The following is a 22438-nucleotide window of genomic DNA, read 5'->3' on the forward strand; positions in this document are numbered from 1 at the left end:
CTCTCACTGAGCCTGTGCGGATGGACGTAGGGTGACACGTGATGTTCGACGCCCCGCCCCAGACTCCGAGCGCGCAGACTCTGTCGGCTGAGTTTGAGATTTTGATCCTGTTAGACATCTGGCGGGAAACAGGAGAAGAGGAGGTATGAAGGAAAATGGAGACCCCGGAGTAGGAGAGGTGGTGTGAGTGGAGAGAGAGAGAGGACCCCGGAGGAGGAGAGCAGGTGTGAGGGGACAGAGGACCCGGGAGGAGGAGAGCAGGTGTGAGGGGAGAGAGGACCCCGGAGGAGGAGAGGAGGTGTGAGGGGACAGAGGACCCCGGAGGAGGAGAGGAGGTGTGAGGGGAGAGAGGACCCCGGAGGAGGAGAGGAGGTGTGAGGGGACAGAGGACCCCGGAGGAGGAGAGGAGGTGTGAGGGGAGAGAGGACCCCGGAGGAGGAGAGCAGGGGGAAGAGGACCCCGGAGGAGGAGAGGAGGTGTGAGGGGAGAGAGGACCCCGGAGAGGAGGTGTGAGGGGAGAGAGGACCCCGGAGGAGGAGAGCAGGTGTGAGGGGAGAGAGAGAGAGGACCCCGGAGGAGGAGAGCAGGTGTGAGGGGAGAGAGGACCCCGGAGGAGGAGAGGAGGTGTGAGGGGAGAGAGGACCCCGGAGGAGAGGAGGTGTGAGGGGAGAGAGGACCCCGGAGGAGGAGAGCAGGTGTGAGGGGAGAGAGGACCCGGGAGGAGAGGAGGTGTGAGGGGAGAGAGGACCCCGGAGGAGAGGAGGTGTGAGGGGAGAGAGGACCCCGGAGGAGGAGAGGAGGTGTGAGGGGAGAGAGGACCCTGAAGGAGAGGAGGTGTGAGGGGAGAGAGGACCCCGGAGGAGAGGAGGTGTGAGGGGAGAGAGGACCCCGGAGGAGGAGAGCAGGTGTGAGGGGAGAGAGGACCCGGGAGGAGAGGAGGTGTGAGGGGAGAGAGGACCCCGGAGGAGGAGAGGAGGTGTGAGGGGAGAGAGGACCCCGGAGGAGGAGAGGAGGTGTGAGGGGAGAGAGGACCCCGGAGGAGGAGAGGAGGTGTGAGGGGAGAGAGGACCCCGGAGGAGGAGAGGAGGTGTGAGGGGAGAGAGGACCCCGGAGGAGGAGAGGAGGTGTGAGGGGAGAGAGGACCCGGGAGGAGAGGAGGTGTGAGGGGAGAGAGGACCCCGGAGGAGGAGAGCAGGTGTGAGGGGAGAGAGGACCCCGGAGGAGGTGTGAGGGGAGAGAGGACCCCGGAGGAGGAGAGGAGGTGTGAGGGGAGAGAGGACCCTGAAGGAGAGGAGGTGTGAGGGGAGAGAGGACCCCGGAGGAGGAGAGCAGGGGGGAGAGGAGGTGTGAGGGGAGAGAGGACCCCGGAGGAGGAGAGCAGGTGTGAGGGGAGAGAGGACCCCGGAGGAGGAGAGCAGGTGTGAGGGGGGAGAGGAGGTGTGAGGGGAGAGAGGACCCCGGAGGAGAGGAGGTGTGAGGGGAGAGAGGACCCCGGAGGAGGAGAGCAGGTGTGAGGGGAGAGAGGACCCGGGAGGAGAGGAGGTGTGAGGGGAGAGAGGACCCCGGAGGAGGAGAGGAGGTGTGAGGGGAGAGAGGACCCCGGAGGAGGAGAGGAGGTGTGAGGGGAGAGAGGACCCCGGAGGAGGAGAGGAGGTGTGAGGGGAGAGAGGACCCCGGAGGAGGAGAGGAGGTGTGAGGGGAGAGAGGACCCGGGAGGAGAGGAGGTGTGAGGGGAGAGAGAGGACCCCGGAGGAGGAGAGGAGGTGTGAGGGGAGAGAGGACCCCGGAGGAGGAGAGGAGGTGTGAGGGGAGAGAGGACCCCGGAGGAGGAGAGGAGGTGTGAGGGGAGAGAGGACCCCGGAGGAGGAGAGGAGGTGTGAGGGGAGAGAGGACCCCGGAGGAGGAGAGGAGGTGTGAGGGGAGAGAGGACCCCGGAGGAGGAGAGGAGGTGTGAGGGAGGGGGGACCCTGGAGGAGGAGAGGAGCATTGGGAGATGAGGGAGAGATCTAGAAGAAGGATGGGGGGAGGTGGGCATGATGGTGAGTCCCTAGTCTATTCTGTTTTCCTATACAACCACATTTCCCACTGGCCATCATCTAGGTCTTTCACATAATTCACCATTGTCCCTGCAGGTTATGGAGGCTTCTCAGGCCCGTGTGGTGGCCCTGGTGGACATGGATTGCTTTTATGTGCAGGTGGAGCAGAGGCTGCGACCTGAGCTAAAAAATAAGCCCGTGGTTGTGGCCCAGTACAAGACATGGAGAGGAGGCGGGTAAGAGCCTGGGGGCCACATGAGAGAAAGCGGAAGAGAGCCTGGGTGTTAGGCCTTATTCACATGTCCAATGTTTTTCATGGAGCGTGATTTTGTTGTTTGTTTTGAGTGTCTGTTCATTGCATCGAAGCACTGGGACGCGGTGGGCAGCCAGGGAGGTTGGAGCTGAGATTAGCAGGGGCGAGGTGAGAGCCGGGAGCGGAGTACAGCGCAGGGGGGGGGGGGGGAATTGGGGGTAAGGTAAGAACTGTGAGTGTGGGACATGAGAGCCGGGATCGGTGACAGGAGCGGGGGGGGGGGGGGTATTGTTGGAGTCATCCTTGCCACCAACCGCACTATGACATGTCCTATTTTTTGCGGCAAAGATGACGGCACAGATGGTGTGAATGCCCACATAGGATTCCATGGGCCCCAAAATTGTCGGTGGTCGCGGATTGTGCGACCACAGACTATTTTTACGGAACGTGTGAATAAGGCCTTAGGATGTGGGACCAAGTACACAAAAGACAGGTACAGCCCTGAAGCTTGCGCCCGCCCCGATATCCTTTCTTACTGGCCTCAAAGCCTTAATGGCAGCGGACAGCTGGTCGGCGGTCCCTAATCCTTGCATGTGTGAACACGGAACAATGAACAAGACCAATACATCATAGCAAGGTCAAAGGTCCAAGTCAACAAGAAGAGGGCAGCGCAATACAACATGTAATCTAGGAAAAAAAAGTCCAAAAGCCAGAAGTAAAAAAAATAAAAAAAGTAAACAAATGTTGGAGGAACTCTAGGTCAAGACACACTAGTAAACTAGGCTCTATCGCAGGCAAGGCCTGACACACAAGGCAGGATACTTTTAAGCCTGAAGTCTCAACCCCAGGCAATACTAGTTTCTGACTGGTGGTCCCAACCCTCAGTCAGCTCGCAGAACCTCAGACACCTGTGCCGATCGGCCAGGGGCGGTAAAGCCCTGCACACGCCATAGAACAGCTGCAGCTATTGCACACACACACACACAGCAGGTTTTAGCCAAAGGGCACGCACACACAGCCGGCTGCAGCCATAACACACACACAGCCGTCTTCAGCCATAGCACACACACAGCCTGCTGCAGCCATAGCGCGCGCACACACAGCCTGCTGCAGCCATAGCGCGCGCACACACAGCCTGCTGCAGACATGGCGCGCGCACGCTCACACACACACACACATACAGCCTGCTGCAGACATGGCGCGCGCGCACACACACACACACAGCCTGCTTCAGCCATAGCACGCACGCACACACACACACACAGACACACAGCCTGCGACAGCCATAGCACACACACACACACTGCCTGCTGCAGCCGCCATAGCACACACACAGCCTGCTGCAGCCATGGCACGCACACACACACACACACAGCCTGCTGCAGCCATGGCACGCACACACACACACACACACAGCCTGCTTCAGCCATAGCACGCACACACACAAACACACACAGCCTGCGACAGCCATAGAGCTCACACACACACAGCCTGCTGCAGCCATAGAACACTAGAGAAAAACACACTCACAGAGAAAACACTGAGGACAGAGGTTACTGCTACACTACGTATGTCTTCTCCTCCTCCTCTATATTACACAGGATATCTCCATATTACACTGCAGCTCATATACAGTCATCAGGCATCCAGGAAGAGACCAGCACAGCTCTCCCCCCACACAATGGACTCTTCCAGCTCAGAAACAAACTGCCAAATAGTGACCAGATTAGATTACTGATATATGGAAGAAACTAAATGTATGTGAGAGGGTTTTTCTGGTTGTTATAAATAAGGGGCTTAGATTGATAGAACAGAAACTATATTACTGAGGAACATTTATAAAATCTATATGAAAAGTTAGTAATAGCATTTTTAAATATATTTTTTTTAAAGCTGGAGTCGGTACATTTTTTCCAACTCCAGCGAAAACTAGCTCTGACTCCACAGCCCTGATAAGAACAGGCCGCCGCACTCCCAGCAACCCGGTCGGTAGCTAGGGACGCCCTCTGCGCGTCCTCAGCAACCAGCCGGGCATGTTAGCAGGGATGCCGTTGGGTCTGTCAGAGGACCGGCATTGCGGGGAGCCAAGCGTGCAGCCCGGCTCCCAACACCTGGGGCCACATGAGAGGAAGTGGTAGAGAGCCTAAGGGCCACATAAGAAAAGGCGAGAGAGAGCCTTGGGGTCACATGAGAGGAGGCAGGAGAGAGCATGGGGGCCACATTTTTGCAGATGATTCAAAACTAGGTAAAGTAATCCGCACAGGAGGAGGAGGATAATATGATATTACAGAGGAGGAGAATAAAATCATATTACAGAGAAGGATAATATCATATTACAGAGGGATTTGGAGAAGCTGGAGGCTTGGGCAGAGAAAGGGCAGATGATGTAAGATGTGGATAAATGTAAGGTTCTGCACTTGGGCGTAGAAATAATAAGTACAGTTATGTGCTAAATAATAAAACACTGGGTAACACTGCTGCCGAACATTACCTGGGGGGATTGGTGGCCAATAACCTCATCTATAGTGATCAGTGCCAGACAGCAGCTGCCAAGGCTAATAACATCAGGGAGGCCGAGATGCTAAAGATGAGAACACAGTGTCCTCTATACAGGTCACTGGTCACCAAACATGGTATATAGTGTATACAGCACCGGGCACCTGTATATAAGGGGGACAAAGTTAAACTGGAATGGGTGCAGAGGAGGCAACTAAGGTCATTAAAGGAATAGGGGGGTTACAGGACCAGGACAGGTTATCAAGCTTAGGGTTATTTACACTAGAAAAAAGACGTGTTAGGGGCGATCTGATCCCAATGTACAACTATATGAATGGACAGTACAGAGATCCTTGTAGTGGTCTCCTAACACCTAGACCTGTAACCATGACAAGGGGGCATCCTCTACGTCTACGTTATGGGCATTAGGTTTTTGGTGTTAGGTTGATCCAGGGATTATTCTAATCGCCATTGGAGTCGGGAAGGAATTTTCTCCCTATGATGGGGCAATTGTCATCTGCCTCATAGGGGTTTTTGCCTTCCTCTGGCTCGGCGCAGAGTTTTCTGTAGGTTGAGCCTAATGGACTCTTGTCGTCTTTCAACCTTATTAACTATGTTACATGAGAGGAGAGGGGTGAGAGCCTGGGGCCAAATAAGAAAAGGCGAGCAAGAGTCTTGGGGCCACATGAGAGATGGTGGGTATAGGCCTGGGCCACTTATACATCTTTGTGTCTGTTCAGTCCATCGTGTCCTAGAATTTCACCCCTCAGGGCCACAGTAAAGGTTCCTAGGCTGTCCTTCTCTGTCCTGGAAGTTGTAGGTCTCTAGCAGCTGGCGAGTTGCAGAGCATGGCTATTATAATGTGAAATGCAGTAAAATCTTTGTTTTCCATTTATTTGTATGAAGCAGAATCCTCCCTGAGGGGCGAGACTTGTAACCTCCTATTTTGCTCCTATTGTAACCTCCTGGTTTGCTCCTCCTGCAGGATTATTGCTGTTAGTTATGAAGCTCGAGCTTTTGGAGTCACTCGAAACATGTTTGCTAATGACGCCAAGAAGCTTTGTGCAGATCTGCAGATCGCCCGTGTCAGTGAGGCACATGGGAAAGCTGACCTATCAAAGTGAGTGTCCTACCCCTTCCTAGACCTACACCATAAGTATAGAGAGTTGCTATCATGGGATTTGTGATGTTGTGCAGGTACCGGGAGGCGAGTGTGGAAGTTATGGAGATCATGTCCCGATTTGCTGTGGTGGAGAGAGCAAGCATTGACGAGGTGTACATTGACCTTAGTGACTCTGTACAGAAACGAATACATGAGATGGCAGGTCGGCAGATACCAGAGGAGGAACTAAGGAGCACTTATGTACAGGGTTATCCGCATCATCACCCTGCAGAAGAGCAGAGCTGTACAAAAGGTAACCACCAGCAAAAATAGTGATTGCAGCTCTGGAGTATGATACAGGGTGTAACTCGTTTTATTCCCCTTGACAGAGAATCAGACGTTAGACAATCCATTGAGGATTTTTTTCAGAGCCAGGTACTATTGCTGGGCCTTTGTAGTAGTAAGTCAGAGTGGTGGGAGAGGTTCAGAAAAAGGGTTGGAGTGTTCTGCCATGTCTCGAGCCCTGGGAGTATGGACTGGTACATCTTGTCTTGATTGGAGGTAGTCATGATAATATTTCCAGAGTGAAAGCCTTGCAAATAAAGTGCCAGTGTCATAGACATGCATCCTTGGTTCGTCAGAAGCACAAAGGGAAGTACCACTTACCCAACGCTTATAGAAACTGCAAAATTCTGTGTCCTCAAACTACCTATTTTATTGTATGCAGTATATAAAGTTTTCAGTTCTGATTGGAAGCAAAATCCTAAAGGCTGAACCCTATTGGACGAATTGTAATTTAGCATGTCTCGGGACTGATTGATCAGGAATCCCAGAGATCTATCAAATCCTTTTGCTTGCACCTTAGAAGGATCTAGATCGAGATAAGGTGGCAGCTTTTGTGACTGAAGATGCAACTGAAGCCAGAACTAGGGCTAGACTTCTGTCTTGTTTTGCAGGAAGAGGAAGTGGCTTGTGATGGGTTTTTCCTCAAGAAGTTACCAGTCCACATGGCTTAACATTCTGTAAAACCTTTGAAGGGAATCTGTCAGGTCCCTACCAGGTAGAGCTGAAGACAGGTATGGCACTTCAGCTTCCAATAAAAACTATACAAGCAGATAGCTGTGGCACTTCAGCTTCCAAGGAAAACTATACAAGCAGATAGCTGTGGCACTTCAGCTTCCAAGGAAAACTATACAAGCAGATAGCTGTGGCACTTCAGCTTTCAATAAAAAACTATACAAGCAGATAGCTGTGGCACTTCAGCTTCCAAGGAAAACTATACAAGCAGATAGCTGTGGCACTTCAGCTTCCAATAAAAAACTATACAAGCAGATAGCTGTGGCACTTCAGCTTCCAATAAAAACTATTCATACACACATAGAATAGTCCCGCATAAACAAGTCTTTAAAGCAGCCTCCACACAACCAGATTCCACAGGTCCCGTATACTCCAATATGTATAACACAATAGGTATGGAGGAAATAAAGGATTATTTCACCAATCAGTAGATCCACTCGGTCCGATATGAACCTTCATGCTCTGAGGATCCAGAACACGAAATACTCACGAATTCGGTTATTTGATTTCCAAGTCGATTTCTATAAATTTTGTAGACAGCTACGCCTTAAGATCTATTTCTATGATGTCAAGAGGACAGAGCGTGCTCGCTCTTCTCCTCTTGACGTTATTCCAGGTGCTTTATTACAAAGAAGTTCTTTTGATCCTATGATTGATAATGAGTCGTTGAATACATTTGAGCGCATGGTGTTGCATGATGTTCGAGAATCTTGGACTCATGCAAACCATGGATATGTGAATTTGAGTAAAGCTGAAGCAGAGGCCTTAGATGCATTGCAGAGGGATACTTCTATTGTGATTAAAAAAAGCGGACAAGGGAGGTGCGGTTGTCGTTCAGAACCGCACCTCCTATGTCAATGAAGCCCAACGCCGGATGGCGGATGTGAACACGTACCGTAAGCTGCCGGGTGATCCCACAGTTCGGTTTAAAAAGGAAGTGGATACATTTGTTAATGATGTCATACAAGAGAAAACAGCTGATGCATTGCGTGTTGAGACTCCACGGATACCGATTCTATATCTCCTTCCTAAGATCCACAAGGACTGCAGCAGCCCACCCGGCCGACCCATTGTGTCTGGGTTGCTGCTGCAGTCCTTGTCGATCTACGTGGATTCCTTTCTGCAAGGCATTGTATGTAGGCTCGATAGATGCCTGGTTGATACTGGCCATTTTCTGGACGTGATTGAACGTATTGATATTACTAACATGTCCTTTCTTTGCACACTTGATGTGCAAAGTTTGCACACTTAATATTCCACAAGAGGAGGGCATGCTGTGAATCAGGGAACAGCTTAATAAGGATTGCAAACTTAGCAATAGTATGATCAATTTTTTGATGGGTTTACTGGACCTGGTGCTCAGCCCTAATTATTTCAGGTTTGATACCGATTTTTATTTACAGACCCATGGAGTTTCTATGGGCTTGTCTGTAGCCCCCAGTTTAGCCAACATTTTTATGCATTCTTATGAAGAGAAATTTGTCATCCCTTGCCCGCGTCGTCCACGTGGGTGCGCTACGTGGACGACGAGTGCTTGCTATGGACGTCAGATAAAACATCTTTGCTCAAATTTGTGGAGACGTTAAACAGCTGTCATGATTCCATTAAGTTCACTTTGGAGTATGACAGTAAATGCATTCATTTTCTGGACGTGGAAGTTCGCAAAGGCGATAATATGTTAGAGACTACATTATTTTCCAAACCCACTGATAGGAATAATTTATTGCACCGTGAGAGCCAGCATGCCCCCCCATGTGTTTAAGAGCTTGCCCAAATCTCAGTTTATGCGTGCTAAGAGAATTGCCAGTACTGCGATAGAGTTTCATAAAAATGCTGAAAAAATTAAAACTAAATTCATCGAGAGAGGATACAATAAGAGGGAGGTGAATTCCACGGAGAGGGAGGTTGGTATATTGGATAGGAGAGAAGTGAGGAGGAAAAAAGTAAAAGTAGAAAAAACCTGTGACAGATTGCTGTTTAGTAGCACTTATGATAGACACTCTCAGATTATTAAATGATTCGTTTTGAAGCATTGGAAGTTGCTACAATGTGATCCGAAATATGGTAGTATATTTAGAGAGAGACCGTTGTTTTGCTACAAGAAAAATAAATCTATTGGGAACAACCTTGTGAGAGGAGACATAGCTAGGAAAAAAGTGAGCAGGCAGACTTTTTTAGCCAGCCGTCGGAAAGGCACCTTTGGGTGCATGACATGTCAGCATTGCAGTGCTATCATAAAGGGTGACTCCATTTGTCATCCCAGTAAAGGTACCAAGTACCCAGTTAAAGGGTTTTTCACCTGTAATGACAAAAACCTGGTCTACCTTCTTAAGTGGCCTTGCGGGTACAGCTATGTGGGTCAGACCAGCCGTCCTATCAAGCTGCGTCTGAACGAGCACAAAGCCGCGATCCGCAAATTCAGTATGAATCAGGAAACGGAGATGATAAGAGGAGATGTTAAGACTTTTGGTGAGACTACGGTAGCCAGGCATTTTTGTGAATCACGCCACAATGTTTGTGATCTAAGGTGGCAAGTTGTGGAGCAGGTAGAAGTCTGTGCCGACAAGGAGGATAATCGTAAGCGATTACTCCGCTGTGAGACCTTTTGGATTTCAAGATTAGACACATTGAGTCCGAATGGACTGAATGAGGTCCGTAGCTTTAGAGCATTTTTATGATTTTCATTTGCATATTTAGATCCAGTGTCCCACACCTAGGATTGTATATGTTATTTGGATTGCATGTGTTGTATTCACCATAGGCCATTATGCTTTGTGCAGGTCATGTTAGAGTTAATTGCAGTATCCATATAACGTTGTCCAGCCCCTTGCGTCCCTGCGCATGAGGAAGGAGGAGTCTATGTCCTCCGAAACGTCCACGGTGAGGATGTACCTGGGCGTCCGTGTTTTATGGATACATCAGCTGTGAGCTGCAGCATGTAATGTGAACTTGAAAAATAAAAATGAAATATATGTCAAGAAGGCATTCGTGAGTATTTTGTGTTCTGGATCCTCAGAGCATGAAGGTTCATATCGGACCGAGTGGATCTACTGATTGGTGAGATAATCATTTATTTCCTCCATACCTATTGTGTTATCCAATAAAAACTATACAAGCAGATAGCTGTGGCACTTCAGCTTCTGAGGAAAACTATACAAGCAGATAGCCGTGGCACTTCAGCTTCCAAGGAAATTTATACAAGCAGATAGCCGTGGCACTTCAGCTTCTGAGGAAAACTATACAAGCAGATAGCCGTGGCACTTCAGCTTCTGAGGAAAACTATACAAGCAGATAGCCGTGGCACTTCAGCTTCCAAGGAAAACTATACAAGCAGATAGCTGTGGCACTTCAGCTTCCAAGAAAAACTATACAAGCAGATAGCCGTGGCACTTCAGCTTCCAAGGAAATTTATACAAGCAGATAGCTGTGGCACTTCAGCTTCTGAGGAAAACTATACAAGCAGATAGCTGTGGCACTTCAGCTTCCAAGGAAAACTATACAAGCAGATAGCTGTGGCACTTCAGCTTCCAAGGAAAACTATACAAGCAGATAGCTGTGGCACTTCAGCCTCCAAGACAAACTATACAAGCAGATAGCTGTGGCACTTCAGCTTCTGAGAAAAAAATGCAATTTTATAACTTTGCAAATGGCCATCAGCAAAGACAAAAGCATCACTTGTTTGATCTCCCTACCACCTATCTCCCTGTATCTGCAGCTCTGTGACTGGTATGGACCTGACAGATTCCCTTTAAAGTTACTTGCCCCCCCCCCTTTTTTTGCATTCTGACTTCTGTACACAGGGGTAAAGGGTATATTTAGCAGTTTTTATACCTTATTTTATATCCTACATCATGGTGCTTGTTCCAGTAAAAAGTGATCTTTTATCATCTGCGGATTGTGCTACCTGGCCGGGGCTTCACAGGCGAAGAGACACTTAGCCACGCCCACATAGCGCTTGCATTTTTTCACCTACAGACCCTCAAGAGCTCTTATTTATTGCGACACCAATTGTACACTGCAATGACACTTAATCTTTCCATAATATATGCTGCGAAACCGAACAGATTTATTTGAGCAGTGACATTGAAATTGGTGGGGCCTTATGTTAAAACTGACAAGTTATCTACGTTCCTCAGGTCAGTACTATTACAACGATAGGCAAATTATATAACTTTTATTTGATCTGACAGCTTTTAAAAAATTAAAACCTTTAAAAAAAAAAAAAACAACTAAATGTGTTTTAAAATGTCTTTATTCCCTCCATATAACGCTTTTATTGGTTGGTCTATGGGGCTGAGTGAGGTGTCACTTTTTGCACCATGATCTGTACTTCACATTGGTACCATGCTTGCATATATGCGACTTTTTAATCACTTTTTATTAAAATTTTTCCAGATTTGATGTGACTTAAAAAGCTAAATTTTTGCGCTTTTGCTATTTACCTTGCAAGATCAAGAATGTGATAACTTAATAGTTTTTTATATTATTTGTAAAATGGGAAAAGGGAGGTGATTTAAATTTTTTTTTTAGGGGAGGGGATTTTTTTTTTTTTTTAATTACACTTTGTCTCCCTGGGGGACTTTTATTATTGCTGCACACTAATCTCTCACAGAGATCAGTGCAATATACTTACAAGATTTGTGCTCCTCCCAGGCAAGAGTAAATACCCATCTTACATTGAGAATTGGCTTCCCACGGTGTAGGGCCAGTCAATGGAAGGGGTACGTGCTGTCCTTGGCTCAAGCAAAAACATTTTATCAGGTTAACCACGAGTACCTCTGGTCTATTTTTAGATATGGTCTGCCGTTGATTGTTTTAAAGGGTTTATCTGGCCAGGACCCCTTTAATGGGTATTCAAAGTAAACTTTTAATATGTTGCTGCTATGGTGAAAACCATAATAAACAGCATATTCTTGTCTTTTCACTGCGTCCTCATGACAGCACCACAATGGAGGACGTCACCCTTGACCCTATCAAGAACAGGAAATCACAGAGGTTAAAAGGACACTTCCCACATTCCCCCTCAGTGTTTTTCCTGTTCCTGACAGGATCAAGGAACACGGAGGTTACCTGTGATCCTGTGTGGTCATGGGTCCTGGGGCAAAGGCATGGAGCGGCTTGACGGTCCTTCTGGATGTCCTGCCTGGTGGTCGCATCTTCTTAAGGTGCCTCCGGTCCCCTGCTCCCCTTGCGGCGCTCCCAGAGTTGATGCAGGGGGGCTTGAAGTCGCCGCGGCCCTCGGGATCCATGGCGGGTCTCCTGCAGCCTTCTCCAGTGGGCCTGCGCATGCGCGCGCTCCTCCATGGCGTGACGCACTGACGTAAGTGCTTCGCCTGCGTCATATGCGTAGGTGACGTCACGCGCCCATCGGAAGTCTCAGTTGATGGGAATGCGCGGCGTGGAAATGGCGCCAAATTCAAATCTGCGTCTCTCCACTATAAAGGCTGGTGAGTAACTTAGTTATTCATGTGCCTTATACTCCTCCTGCATATCTTCTGCTACTATGGATGTTCAGGAAGCTGTGAGTGGGGAGGCTGTGGAGAGAGTTATACCTGCTGGCTCTGTGACTTATGCCCTTAGTGGGTTAACTTACTTATTTTATGATAGCTACTCCTTTTTATGATTCCCTATCATATTGTTTTGGTGTCTCTCTATCCTTAGGTGGAGAAGGAGATACCAAAAAGAGCAATGGATAAAAGATGTGTGGGATGTAATGCCAGCCTGCCAGAAAAATGTTATGTAAAAACTGCTTAGCAAAGCTTAATCCTCCTGCCCAGGTGTCTGAGGAATTACGTGCAATTATCCGTCAGGAGATTCAAGCCTCTTTATCAGGGATAGTGCCAGTTGTCCCTACACAAAGTCCATCTGCTCCATTACCTGTGATTGCTCCAGGGCTGTCATCTTCTGTTGTGCACTCACCTGCAAAAAAAACACAAGATCTATTAAATATCTGACTCTAAATCAGAAAATTTCCAGGAAGACAATATGGAAATGGAGGATAATGTGGAGGATTGCACAACAGAAACACCTACGGTTACTCCTAATAAGGAACCAACTAAATTTTGCTTTTCATCTGAAAACGCTGACACTCTAATTAAAGCTGTTAGAGCAGTAACGGAATTAGAGGACATTGAGCAACTATTATCAGCACAAGACGCTATGTTCGCAGGTCTAAAGCCAAAAAAACGGAAAGTATTTCCTATTCATGAGAATATGAAGGATTTGATCTTTTCTGAATGGAAAGAACCAGAAAAAAGGCTTCAGATTCCTAAAGAATTCAAGTCCAGATTTGTATTTGATGAGATTGATTCTGAAACCTGGTCTACAACCCCTATGGTAGATATACCAGTAACCAAAATAATTAAGAAAACATCATTGCCATTTGAGGATGCCTCCCAATTAAAGGATTCCATGGATAGGAAAATGGAAGGGCTCCTGCGGAAGTCTTGGGAAGCCTCCACTGCAATATTAAATCCTAACATCGCAGCTACGAGTGTAGCAAGATCTTTACACATCTGGCTTGAACAATTAGAAGCTCATATTGAGGGCAAAACATCTAGAGATGAACTACTCTCTACCATGCCCATGCTTAAAACGGCAGCTGGGATCTTGGCTGACGCTTCAGCAGAAACCATTAGGATGGCCGCTAAGTCTGCAGCATTATCTAATGCCACTAGAAGACCTCTCTGGCTTAAACACTGGCAGGGAGATGTAGCGTCCAAAAATAAAGTTTTTCAATTCCCTTTCCAGGGTAAGCTGCTGTTTGGCCAAGACCTGGAAGAAATCCTGGAGAAGGCGGCGGACAGGAAAAAGAAGTTTCCTGACTCGAACCAACAGAAAGGCAAAAAACTTTTTCCTGCACACAAAAAAAGCAGGATTATATAGGCAAAGGCAAATCTGGCCGCTGGTCCTACCCCAAAGGAGGTAAGGGAAGAGGTTTTCTCCTCAACCCTTTCTCTGAAGGGAAAGACAAGTGACTCCATCAAGGTGGGGGGAAGACTAGCTCACTTTGTAATACACTGGGAGAAAGTCACTCAGAACAAATTTATTTTAAACATCTTGAGAGAAGGGTACCTCTTGGACTTCTCTCTTCCCCCCCAAAAAATTTCATGTTACCCACTACCAATCAGACAAGATGAAAGACCAGTTGATGGACGGGGTAAAAGAGCTGCTAAAACTAGGAGCTGTAATTCCAGTCCCTCCAGAGGAAATAGTACTAGGGCATTATTCCAGTTTATTTCTGGTTCCCAAGCCCAACGGGACCATAATAAATCTGAAATCCCTGAACAGGTTTTTAAGATACAAAAAGTTCAAGATGGAAACTCTCAAAACCATCATTCCTCTGATTTACCCAAATGCAGCCCTAGCTACAATCGATCTGAAAGACGCTTACTTTCATATCCCCATACACCCCTTACATGAGAAATACCTCAGGTTTGCGATTCAATCATCTTAGTCAGTTCATCACTTCCAATTTACAGCACTCCCAATCGGGATATCCTCAGCCCCTTGGCTATTGACGAAGGTGATGTTGTAAGCAGTAGCAAACCTGAGATTACAGGACATTACTGTAGTCCCTTACCTGGACGACCTTCTCCTTATTGCTCCATCCCCATCCATCCTCTTAGGACACATACAGCTGGGCCTAGATTATCTTCAGAGATTAGGATGGATAATAAACTTTCCCAAGTCAGATCTTGTTCCCTCCCATAGGAAGAAATTCCTTGGCATGATCCTGGATTCCAAAGCCCAGATGACATTCCTACCGGAAGAGAAAGTCATGGCGGTGATATCGAAAGTGAAAGATTTCAGAAGGAAATCGGTAATATCAATAAGGAAAGCTATGTTCCTATTAGGTCTGATGACATCATGTATTCCGGCAGTGCCTTGGTGTCAGCACCACTCTCGGACTCTCCAGACCAACATACTTCAGGTATGGGACAGATCTCCTTTGTCTATAGACAAGAAAATGACTATTTCCCTAAGGGTCAAATCTTCCCTCAACTGGTGGAAGACCAAGCAAAACCTTACCAGAGGAGTCTGTTGGAATCCGGGAATACCAATCCAGGTCACCACGGATGCCAGTCTTTGGGGATGGGGTGTGCATGTTCAAGGTCTGCACTTCCAGGGTCAATGGCAGGAAGTTTATCGGAAACAGTCGTCAAATTACAGAAAACTGAGAGCAGTGTGGAAAGCGCTGAAGGCAGCAGAATCCCTTTTGGTTCACAAGGACATCAAAGTTCTATCAGACAATGGAACAGTGGTGGCATATCTCAGGCACCAAGGGGTCACAAGGTCCTCTCTGCAGAGACTGGCAGCAAAAATATTCTGGGCAGAGCCGAGAGTGTCATCTGTCTCCGCGATCCATCTAAAAGGTACGGACAACATACTAGCAGATTATTTAAGTTGCCATCAAGTCCTTCCAGGAGAGTGGGAATTAAATGCCCAGATATTCTCCAGTTTAGGAAAGAAATGGGGTTATCCAGAGATCGACCTATTTGCCTCAAGGTCCAACAAGAAAGCAAAGAAGTTTTTTCCTCTGAATCCCCGGGATCACCCGGATGCTCTGGATGCCCTTCAAGAAGATTGGAATTTCAAGCTGGCATACGCATTTCCTCCCCACTAATTGCGAGGACTCTTTAAAAGATCTACCTAAGCCAAACCTTGGTGATCCTAGTAGCTCCAATGTGGCCCAAGAGAGCTTGGTTCAGTCTCCTCAAGTCTCTAGTCCTCTAGGGCCCAGTTGTTCTTGCTCTACAAGATCTGTTGACCCAAGGTCCTCTACGCCATCCAAATCTGACGTTTACACCTAGCGGCATGGCTTTTGAAAAGTCCCTCCTCTCAGCTAGAGGGCTATCTGACAAAGTGATAGAGACTTTGCTAAAAAAAAATAAGAAAGAAGTCACCTCTTCTATCTACTTAAAACAATGGAAGAAGTTCTATTCTTGATGTGGTGACTCTCCACCTGATATGGTCCATCCTGATATCCCCAGAATTTTAGATTTCCTGCTAGATGGTCTGGATAAGGGATTATCCATAAATACTTTAAAAGTCCAAGTGTCAGCTCTAGGTTATATATATAATACCCAAATAGCAGACCATAGGTGGATAAGACGCTTCTTTAAGGCAGTAGCCAGGATGAAGCCCAAAATCAAAAACCTGGCTCCTCCCTGGGACTTAAACATAGTTTTGTCTGGTCTCTCTAAAGAGCCTTTTGAGCCAATTAATGAAATTTCCCTAAAATTCCTCTCCATTAAAACTGCTTTTCTAATAGCCATAACTACGGCCCGAAGAGTTGGGGAACTTCAGGCATTATCTATTATGGAACCATTTTTCACTATTCTAGAGGACAGAATAATATTCAAACTAAACCCTTCATTCCTTCCAAAGGTCGTCACAGACTTCCATAGATCCCAAGACATCGTGGTCCCATCCTTCTGTAGTGACCCAAAGAATGAAGGAGAAAGACTTTTTCATAATTTAGACGTAAGAAGATCTATTATCCAGTATCTGGAAATTACTAAAGAGCATAGGAAAGATGAGAATCTGTTACAATTCCAAGGCCCCAACAAGGGCAAAAAAGCAACAAAGAGCTCAATCGCAAGATGGATCAAAACAGCAATTTATGAAGCCTACACTACAATGGGGAAGGATCCCCCTACAGGTCTAAAGGCGCACTCTACTAGAGCCACAGCAGCTTCATGGGCAGCTAGATCAGCCTCCCTTGAACAAATTTGTAAGACAGCCACGTGGTCTTCACCCCACACGTTTTTCAAGCACTATCGTATGCATATTGGCACTTCTCAGGACCTGGTTTTTGGGAGAAAAGTGCTCCAGGCGGTTGTCCCTCCCTGAAAGTCTAAGTTGGTATGTCTCCATTGTGTTGCTGTCATGAGGACGCAGTGAATAGCAAGAATTATTACTCACCGATAATTCACTTTTCATAAGCTCCTCATGACAGCACCCTTAGATTTCCCGCCCTTATTAGTGTATGATCCTGTATGGTTTCATTATAATTACACTAAGGGGGATTGTGGGAAGTGCCCTTTTAACCTCTGTGATTTCCTGTTCCTGATAGGGTCAAGGGTGACGTCCTCTATTGTGGTGCTGTTATGAGGAGCTTATGAAAAGTGAATTATCGGTGAGTAATAATTCTTGCTTTGTGATCGATCCACTCCTTTTGGAGGATTTTTTTTTTTTTTTTGAGGAGGTGAGCTTGGAGCTGGGTGGTAGCGTATGGCGATAATGTCACCATATTTGTATCCTCGCAAGAGAGAGTGCAATTAGTGATGTCAGAGGTGGAGCGCTACTCATCAAGGTATCAAGGTCAGAGGTGGAGCGCTACTCATCAAGGTCCAAGATCAATCAGGATAATTATAAGGTCGAGATCCCGTGTCTAGTCACCGCTCTCTGCCTGTCAGCGCACTCCAAGGGATGATTGACAGGCAGAGAGGCCAGTAATAGACCTCTCTGCCTGTCATTCATCCCCTTGGAGCGAGCTGACAGGCAGAGCGCAGTGACTAGGGGGAGCAACACAGATGATTTCCTCCACGGCTCTGTCTGTCATGTGCTTGGGGGATTAAAGTGCTTTTTTTTTTTTTGTTATATAGCTCCTGCTGCAGCTGGTACGTGCCGCGGCTGCTGCAGGAGCTGTATACAGTGGTTCAGGGAACCATATCAGCCTGATTGGGCTGATTGGTTCACTTTAAAGGGACTCTGTCACCTCAAATGCCCTTAAAGAGAACCAATCATGGCCGATTTTTTTTTTTTTTTTTCATCCATTTAATTTATATGGCTTTTAAATGAATATTTGCAAATAGGATTAATTTAGTGGGCTCTTTTTAATTTACTTTTACTACACTGTCTCGCGGCGGCTCCTTTCCTTTAGAGTCCCGTAATGCAGAGCGGCGGGAAAGGTTCCCACAGAGTGATCTTGTGCTATAGAGCGCAAGATTGCTGTGTATTATCTAGTGTCCCTGTTCTCTGATCCATTTATGAAGATAAAGAGTTCTTTTGCAGTTTGTATCTTTTACTTTACCTAGTCCTCTTCTTCGGTGCGGCATGGCTGGGCGGCGCCATCTTGATTACGTCACTTGCGTTCCAGACTGCAAAGGCAGTCTGTATCTTTATGAATAGACTTAGGGAGAGATGAACTTTGATAATAGGGACAGTGAGTTGTAGGTAATAGGTTCTCTTTAACTCCTCCAACCCTAAAGTAAACTGTAAAAGGGATATAAGATGCCAATCTTTCATTTTTATCTTCCTTCTCACTTGCTTTCCCCCTGCTATAAGCCTGCAAACTGGGCGTGCTGATGCATAATACTACATAGCTCAACAGCATCATGGACAGGACTACTTGGAACCCTAGGTTTGTGGGCTCTTAGCAAAGAAATGCAAGCATGTTGCAGGATATAACCTACAGATTGGTAATCAGAGTCAGTGGTAATCTATTTACTGATTACTGTAGTGTAGGAGGTCTTTTGGAGGTGACAGAGTCTCTTTAAGACAAACACTGCAAACCTCTAGAAGAGAGGGCTCCTCTGTGGGCATGGTTTCACCTTTCTTCTAGGAGGAGGGCAAGTGAAGAATCTTTGCACACCACTTGGGCATCTTCCAGCTTATGCTACCCCTATCCCCATCTTGGAGTTAATTTGCCGTCGGGGTTTGGGGATGTGTGCGATCAAGAATCTATTGAGGAAATTTCTTGATAAAAGGGTCCTGTCAATTTATTTCTAAAAGATGCTGGTGCTCAGGGATTAACCAAGTTAGGATCTGAAGGTGGGTGTGGGCCTATTAAATTCTGTCAAGATGCCCTTGAAGTTCTGTGACTTGGCTCAACTTCTATGGGAAACTGTATGTGAGGGACAATCTGAAGTGCAGGAGCTCTGAGGATCGGGGATCTCCCCAGGAGGAGTGTGGAGGCATGCTGGAAAGCATGGATCTTTATTGTCCCTTTAATACAGAGGTGTACAACAGGGCGTGTGCTGCTATCAGTTGGCCAGTCTCTCCTATGCAGAATGTGGCATACAGAAGTCTTGGTGGCTGGTACCACACGTGGGAGTGTACAGTGTTTATAGTGTTGACGCAGCATAAAATCCTCCCTGCAGATGAGGTGGTTAGAAGCACATTGGGTGACCTGGTGAAGGTGCGCTCTATGGAGTATGAGATGCTGGGGGCTTCTAGAGTCGCTTGTCTTTCAAGGGGCTCTAAATTTAAAATGCCTTAGTCTGCAACGTAACCCTGGCTCAGCAATGTATTATATGTACACAGTGGTACATTTTGATGCATCACCATCATAAAAGTCTTAGTTCTCGTTTTGTTAAGAGTCTGTTCAGTTAGATAGTGAGGGTGGGGTCCTTGGTCTCAGCTGTGCAATTGCTGCACTTTGCTGTTTTTTTGCCAATTTGACTTGGTGTTCTCCTGGTCCCATGGTTTTTCTCTCTCCTGATTTGTCTCTTAGAGGATCTTCGTCGTCTGGGGGTGCAGCAGTGGTTGGATTCTCTGCCCTTGGGGGATCCGCATAGCCCAGAGTTGCAGCTGACAGTGGGAGCCATTATAGTAGAGGAGATGAGAGCAGCTGTGGAAGAGGAGACCACTTTCCAGTGCTCGGCAGGGATCTCGCACAACAAGGTGTGTTCTGATGTTAGTCATGAGTAAGGACTGTGCCAGCATCGCTGATGGTCCTGACAAATGATAACACAATGTGGTGAGTCTTAGTACTGCAGCTGCTTGGTGGCCCCCTTATACGCAAGGCGTCTTCATATGCAGTGGTTTGGTTTATTGGTGGGTCGCCATCTTTTCTTGGATTTCTTCCAGTAACTCCTCTCTTCTGTAGGTTCTGGCGAAGCTGACATGTGGACTGAACAAACCAAACCGACAGACTATCCTGCCTCAGAGCGGCGTCCCTACGCTCTTCCGTCAGCTTCCCATTGGCAAAATGTAAGTCCTGGAGGGTGTAAAGGGGAAGAGACCCAAAAAATGTCAACTTTTATCTGTACTGGTGCATTATAAGAGAAGCTATCTGGAAGGATCCTGGCAGTACATCATATGTAGACAGGCTGTGGGGCCCTGTAGATATGCCTGTACTGGTGATTCTTATTTGAAAAGTTCTTCTCTTTCGCCAGCCGCCATCTTGGAGGTAAACTGGGCGCCTCTATCAAGGAGATCCTGGGGGTGGAGTACATGGGGGAGCTGACTCAGTTCTCCGAATCCATCCTCCAGAACCACTTTGGAGACAAGACCGGGTGAGTCAGGAGCTTGGGACCCCTAATGATTACTAATTGGGGGGGGGGGGGGGGTTGTTGAGACCCTAATGATCACTAATGGGGGGAGGGTGAGACCCCGATGGTCACTGATTGGGGGAGACCCCAATGGTCACTGATGGAAGGAAGGTGAGACCCTAATAATCTCTGTTAACGACCGCTGCCAGACCCGGCAGCATTCGAGGATCCTACCACTCTCCTCATCTTGTGTTCTACTGTGCAGATCGTGGCTTTACCTGCTGTGCCGCGGCATCGAGGAAGAACCGGTGAAGCCCAGACAGCTTCCCAAATCCATCGGCTGCAGTAAGAATTTCCCAGGGAAAACGTCTTTGTGCACCCAGGACCAGGTGAGGGCATGTATAACAAGCTTCCTAAATTTGTTTGGGACCAGCTCCCTGTGGTCTGCTCTCTGGTGGGTATTTGGGGGTAACTCTTGCCCTTTTCTCTTCCAGGTGCAGCACTGGCTCCTCCAGTTGTGCCTGGAGTTAGAGGAGCGGCTGAAAAAGGACAGGGAAACTGTAAGTGCTAGGGCCCGGGCCACTACAGACCTGAAGGAGGGGAGTCATATGACACATCCCAATTGCTTTATTTTTCCTCCCCAGAACCACAGAGTGGCCAAGCAGCTGACTGTAGGTTTACATCGCCAGGGTGACAGTAGCGGCCTGTCGCGGTGCTGTGCCCTCACTCGCTATGACGCCCAAAAGATCAGTGGCGACGCCTTTGTCCTCCTGAAAAGCTTCAATAAAGCCGGAGCTCACCAGGCAGCATGGTACTAACTGAGGGGGCATCGTGATGATAGACCCACAGCGCCACCCAAGTTTAAGGCTGGAACAGCACCTTTTTCCACACAAATCTCTGCTGATATTTGGGGGGTCAGACAGACCATGTTCTCCCAGGTGACATACACTAACATCTCCGTGCTGCTTCCACATACACCTTGGTCTCTGTGGGGGTGGGACATGCATTACCAATGATACCCCTGCACCGTTTACCTCTCACCCCTTATGTTTCAGGTCTCCACCCCTCACTCTGCTCCATCTGTCTGCCAGCAAATTCTCAGAGACTGCATCATCTGGAGGCGATATTGCAAGTCTTCTGAGCAAGGAGGGACCCGGTACCCAGAGACCTCCAAAGCCACAGCTGTCCCCCAAAGGAACCCCCGAGAAAGAGCAGCGGATGCCCAACACCATCCAGATGTTATTCCAGAGAACCGCAGAGAAGAGGAGAGAGAAGGCAGGAGAATCAGCATCTAGTGGATCCACCGCTCCTCTGGACAGATGGGATGTAGTTAGTGATCCCAGCCAGACTACATCCCCCCCATCCTGTTCTCTGCAGACCTCTGAACCTCCAGTAAAGAATTCTTCTCCTGTTGGTGGGTCCTTCAGTGACTGCTTGGGTGATGCATCCATGCCCTGTGAGGAGGACATGGTGGTCTGTGAGAAGTGTGGGCAGCCCTTTCTGGTGTGGGACCTCCCAGAGCACAATGACTATCACTTTGCTCAGGACTTACAGGCTTCTTTCTCTGCACCTAGTCCTGACAGCTTGAGGACAGCCATGACACCCCCAGCCCAGAGACCCAAGAATAAAGCCAAAAACATGGCGACTCCCAGAGCAAAACGTGCCCGCAGTGAGGGCAACCATACCTTGGACGCTTTCTTCAAGCGCACCCCTCAATGACCTGCAGATATGATATTTTACGTACAGCTATTGCTTATAATGTCTGTACTAGGGAAAGCTGGGTGATGACTGACATGTATGCGTACTTGGCTATTAACCCCACAGCTCCTTAACCAGCTAAATTGAAGACAGACACTTTCCTTGTGGATTAAAAAGGCCATGGTGCTTTTATTTTGAGGTTACCAGAAAATACAACACCAATATTCATTTTAATAAAAACATTAACTTATTAAATATTAAAAAAAAAACATTTAAAGAATGAATCCAGTCCTTTAATTATAAGCCTTGTCCGCCCAGACACTGAGCGACGTCCCAAGAAGCATGTCTGCACCCTAGGCCGAAAATGTCCCCAACGACTGCGTGGCAACTTCAATCAAATTTTGCAGCCCTAAATTATAGATGTCCAGACCAACATCAGAAAGGTGAACTCCGTCCGAACGATATAGGCCACGCACAAACCCGTCCAAATCTGTGTGTCTATAAGACGCATAACCTACGGTCCTAATGTATTTAGTTAAACCTCAGCTCAACCTCT

The 22438-nt window shown here is 47.6% G+C and overlaps 1 protein-coding gene across 1 annotated transcript; it reads left to right on the top strand.

The window, feature by feature from the left end:
• Positions 1-10: 10 nt before the first annotated feature.
• POLH (DNA polymerase eta) lies at positions 11-22130 on the top strand. The gene is made up of 11 exons (XM_069954427.1): positions 11-143; positions 2133-2272; positions 5771-5905; positions 5983-6200; positions 19425-19594; positions 19800-19903; positions 20089-20208; positions 20450-20573; positions 20679-20744; positions 20829-20995; positions 21240-22130. The coding sequence occupies exons 1-11, from the start codon at positions 42-44 to the stop codon at positions 21901-21903; spliced, it is 2010 nt and encodes a 669-aa protein (XP_069810528.1). The 5' UTR covers positions 11-41; the 3' UTR covers positions 21904-22130.
• Positions 22131-22438: the final 308 nt, after the last annotated feature.

The sequence above is a fragment of the Dendropsophus ebraccatus genome, chromosome 15 (genome assembly GCF_027789765.1).
Source record: "Dendropsophus ebraccatus isolate aDenEbr1 chromosome 15, aDenEbr1.pat, whole genome shotgun sequence".
In the NCBI taxonomy this organism is placed as follows: domain Eukaryota; kingdom Metazoa; phylum Chordata; class Amphibia; order Anura; family Hylidae; genus Dendropsophus; species Dendropsophus ebraccatus.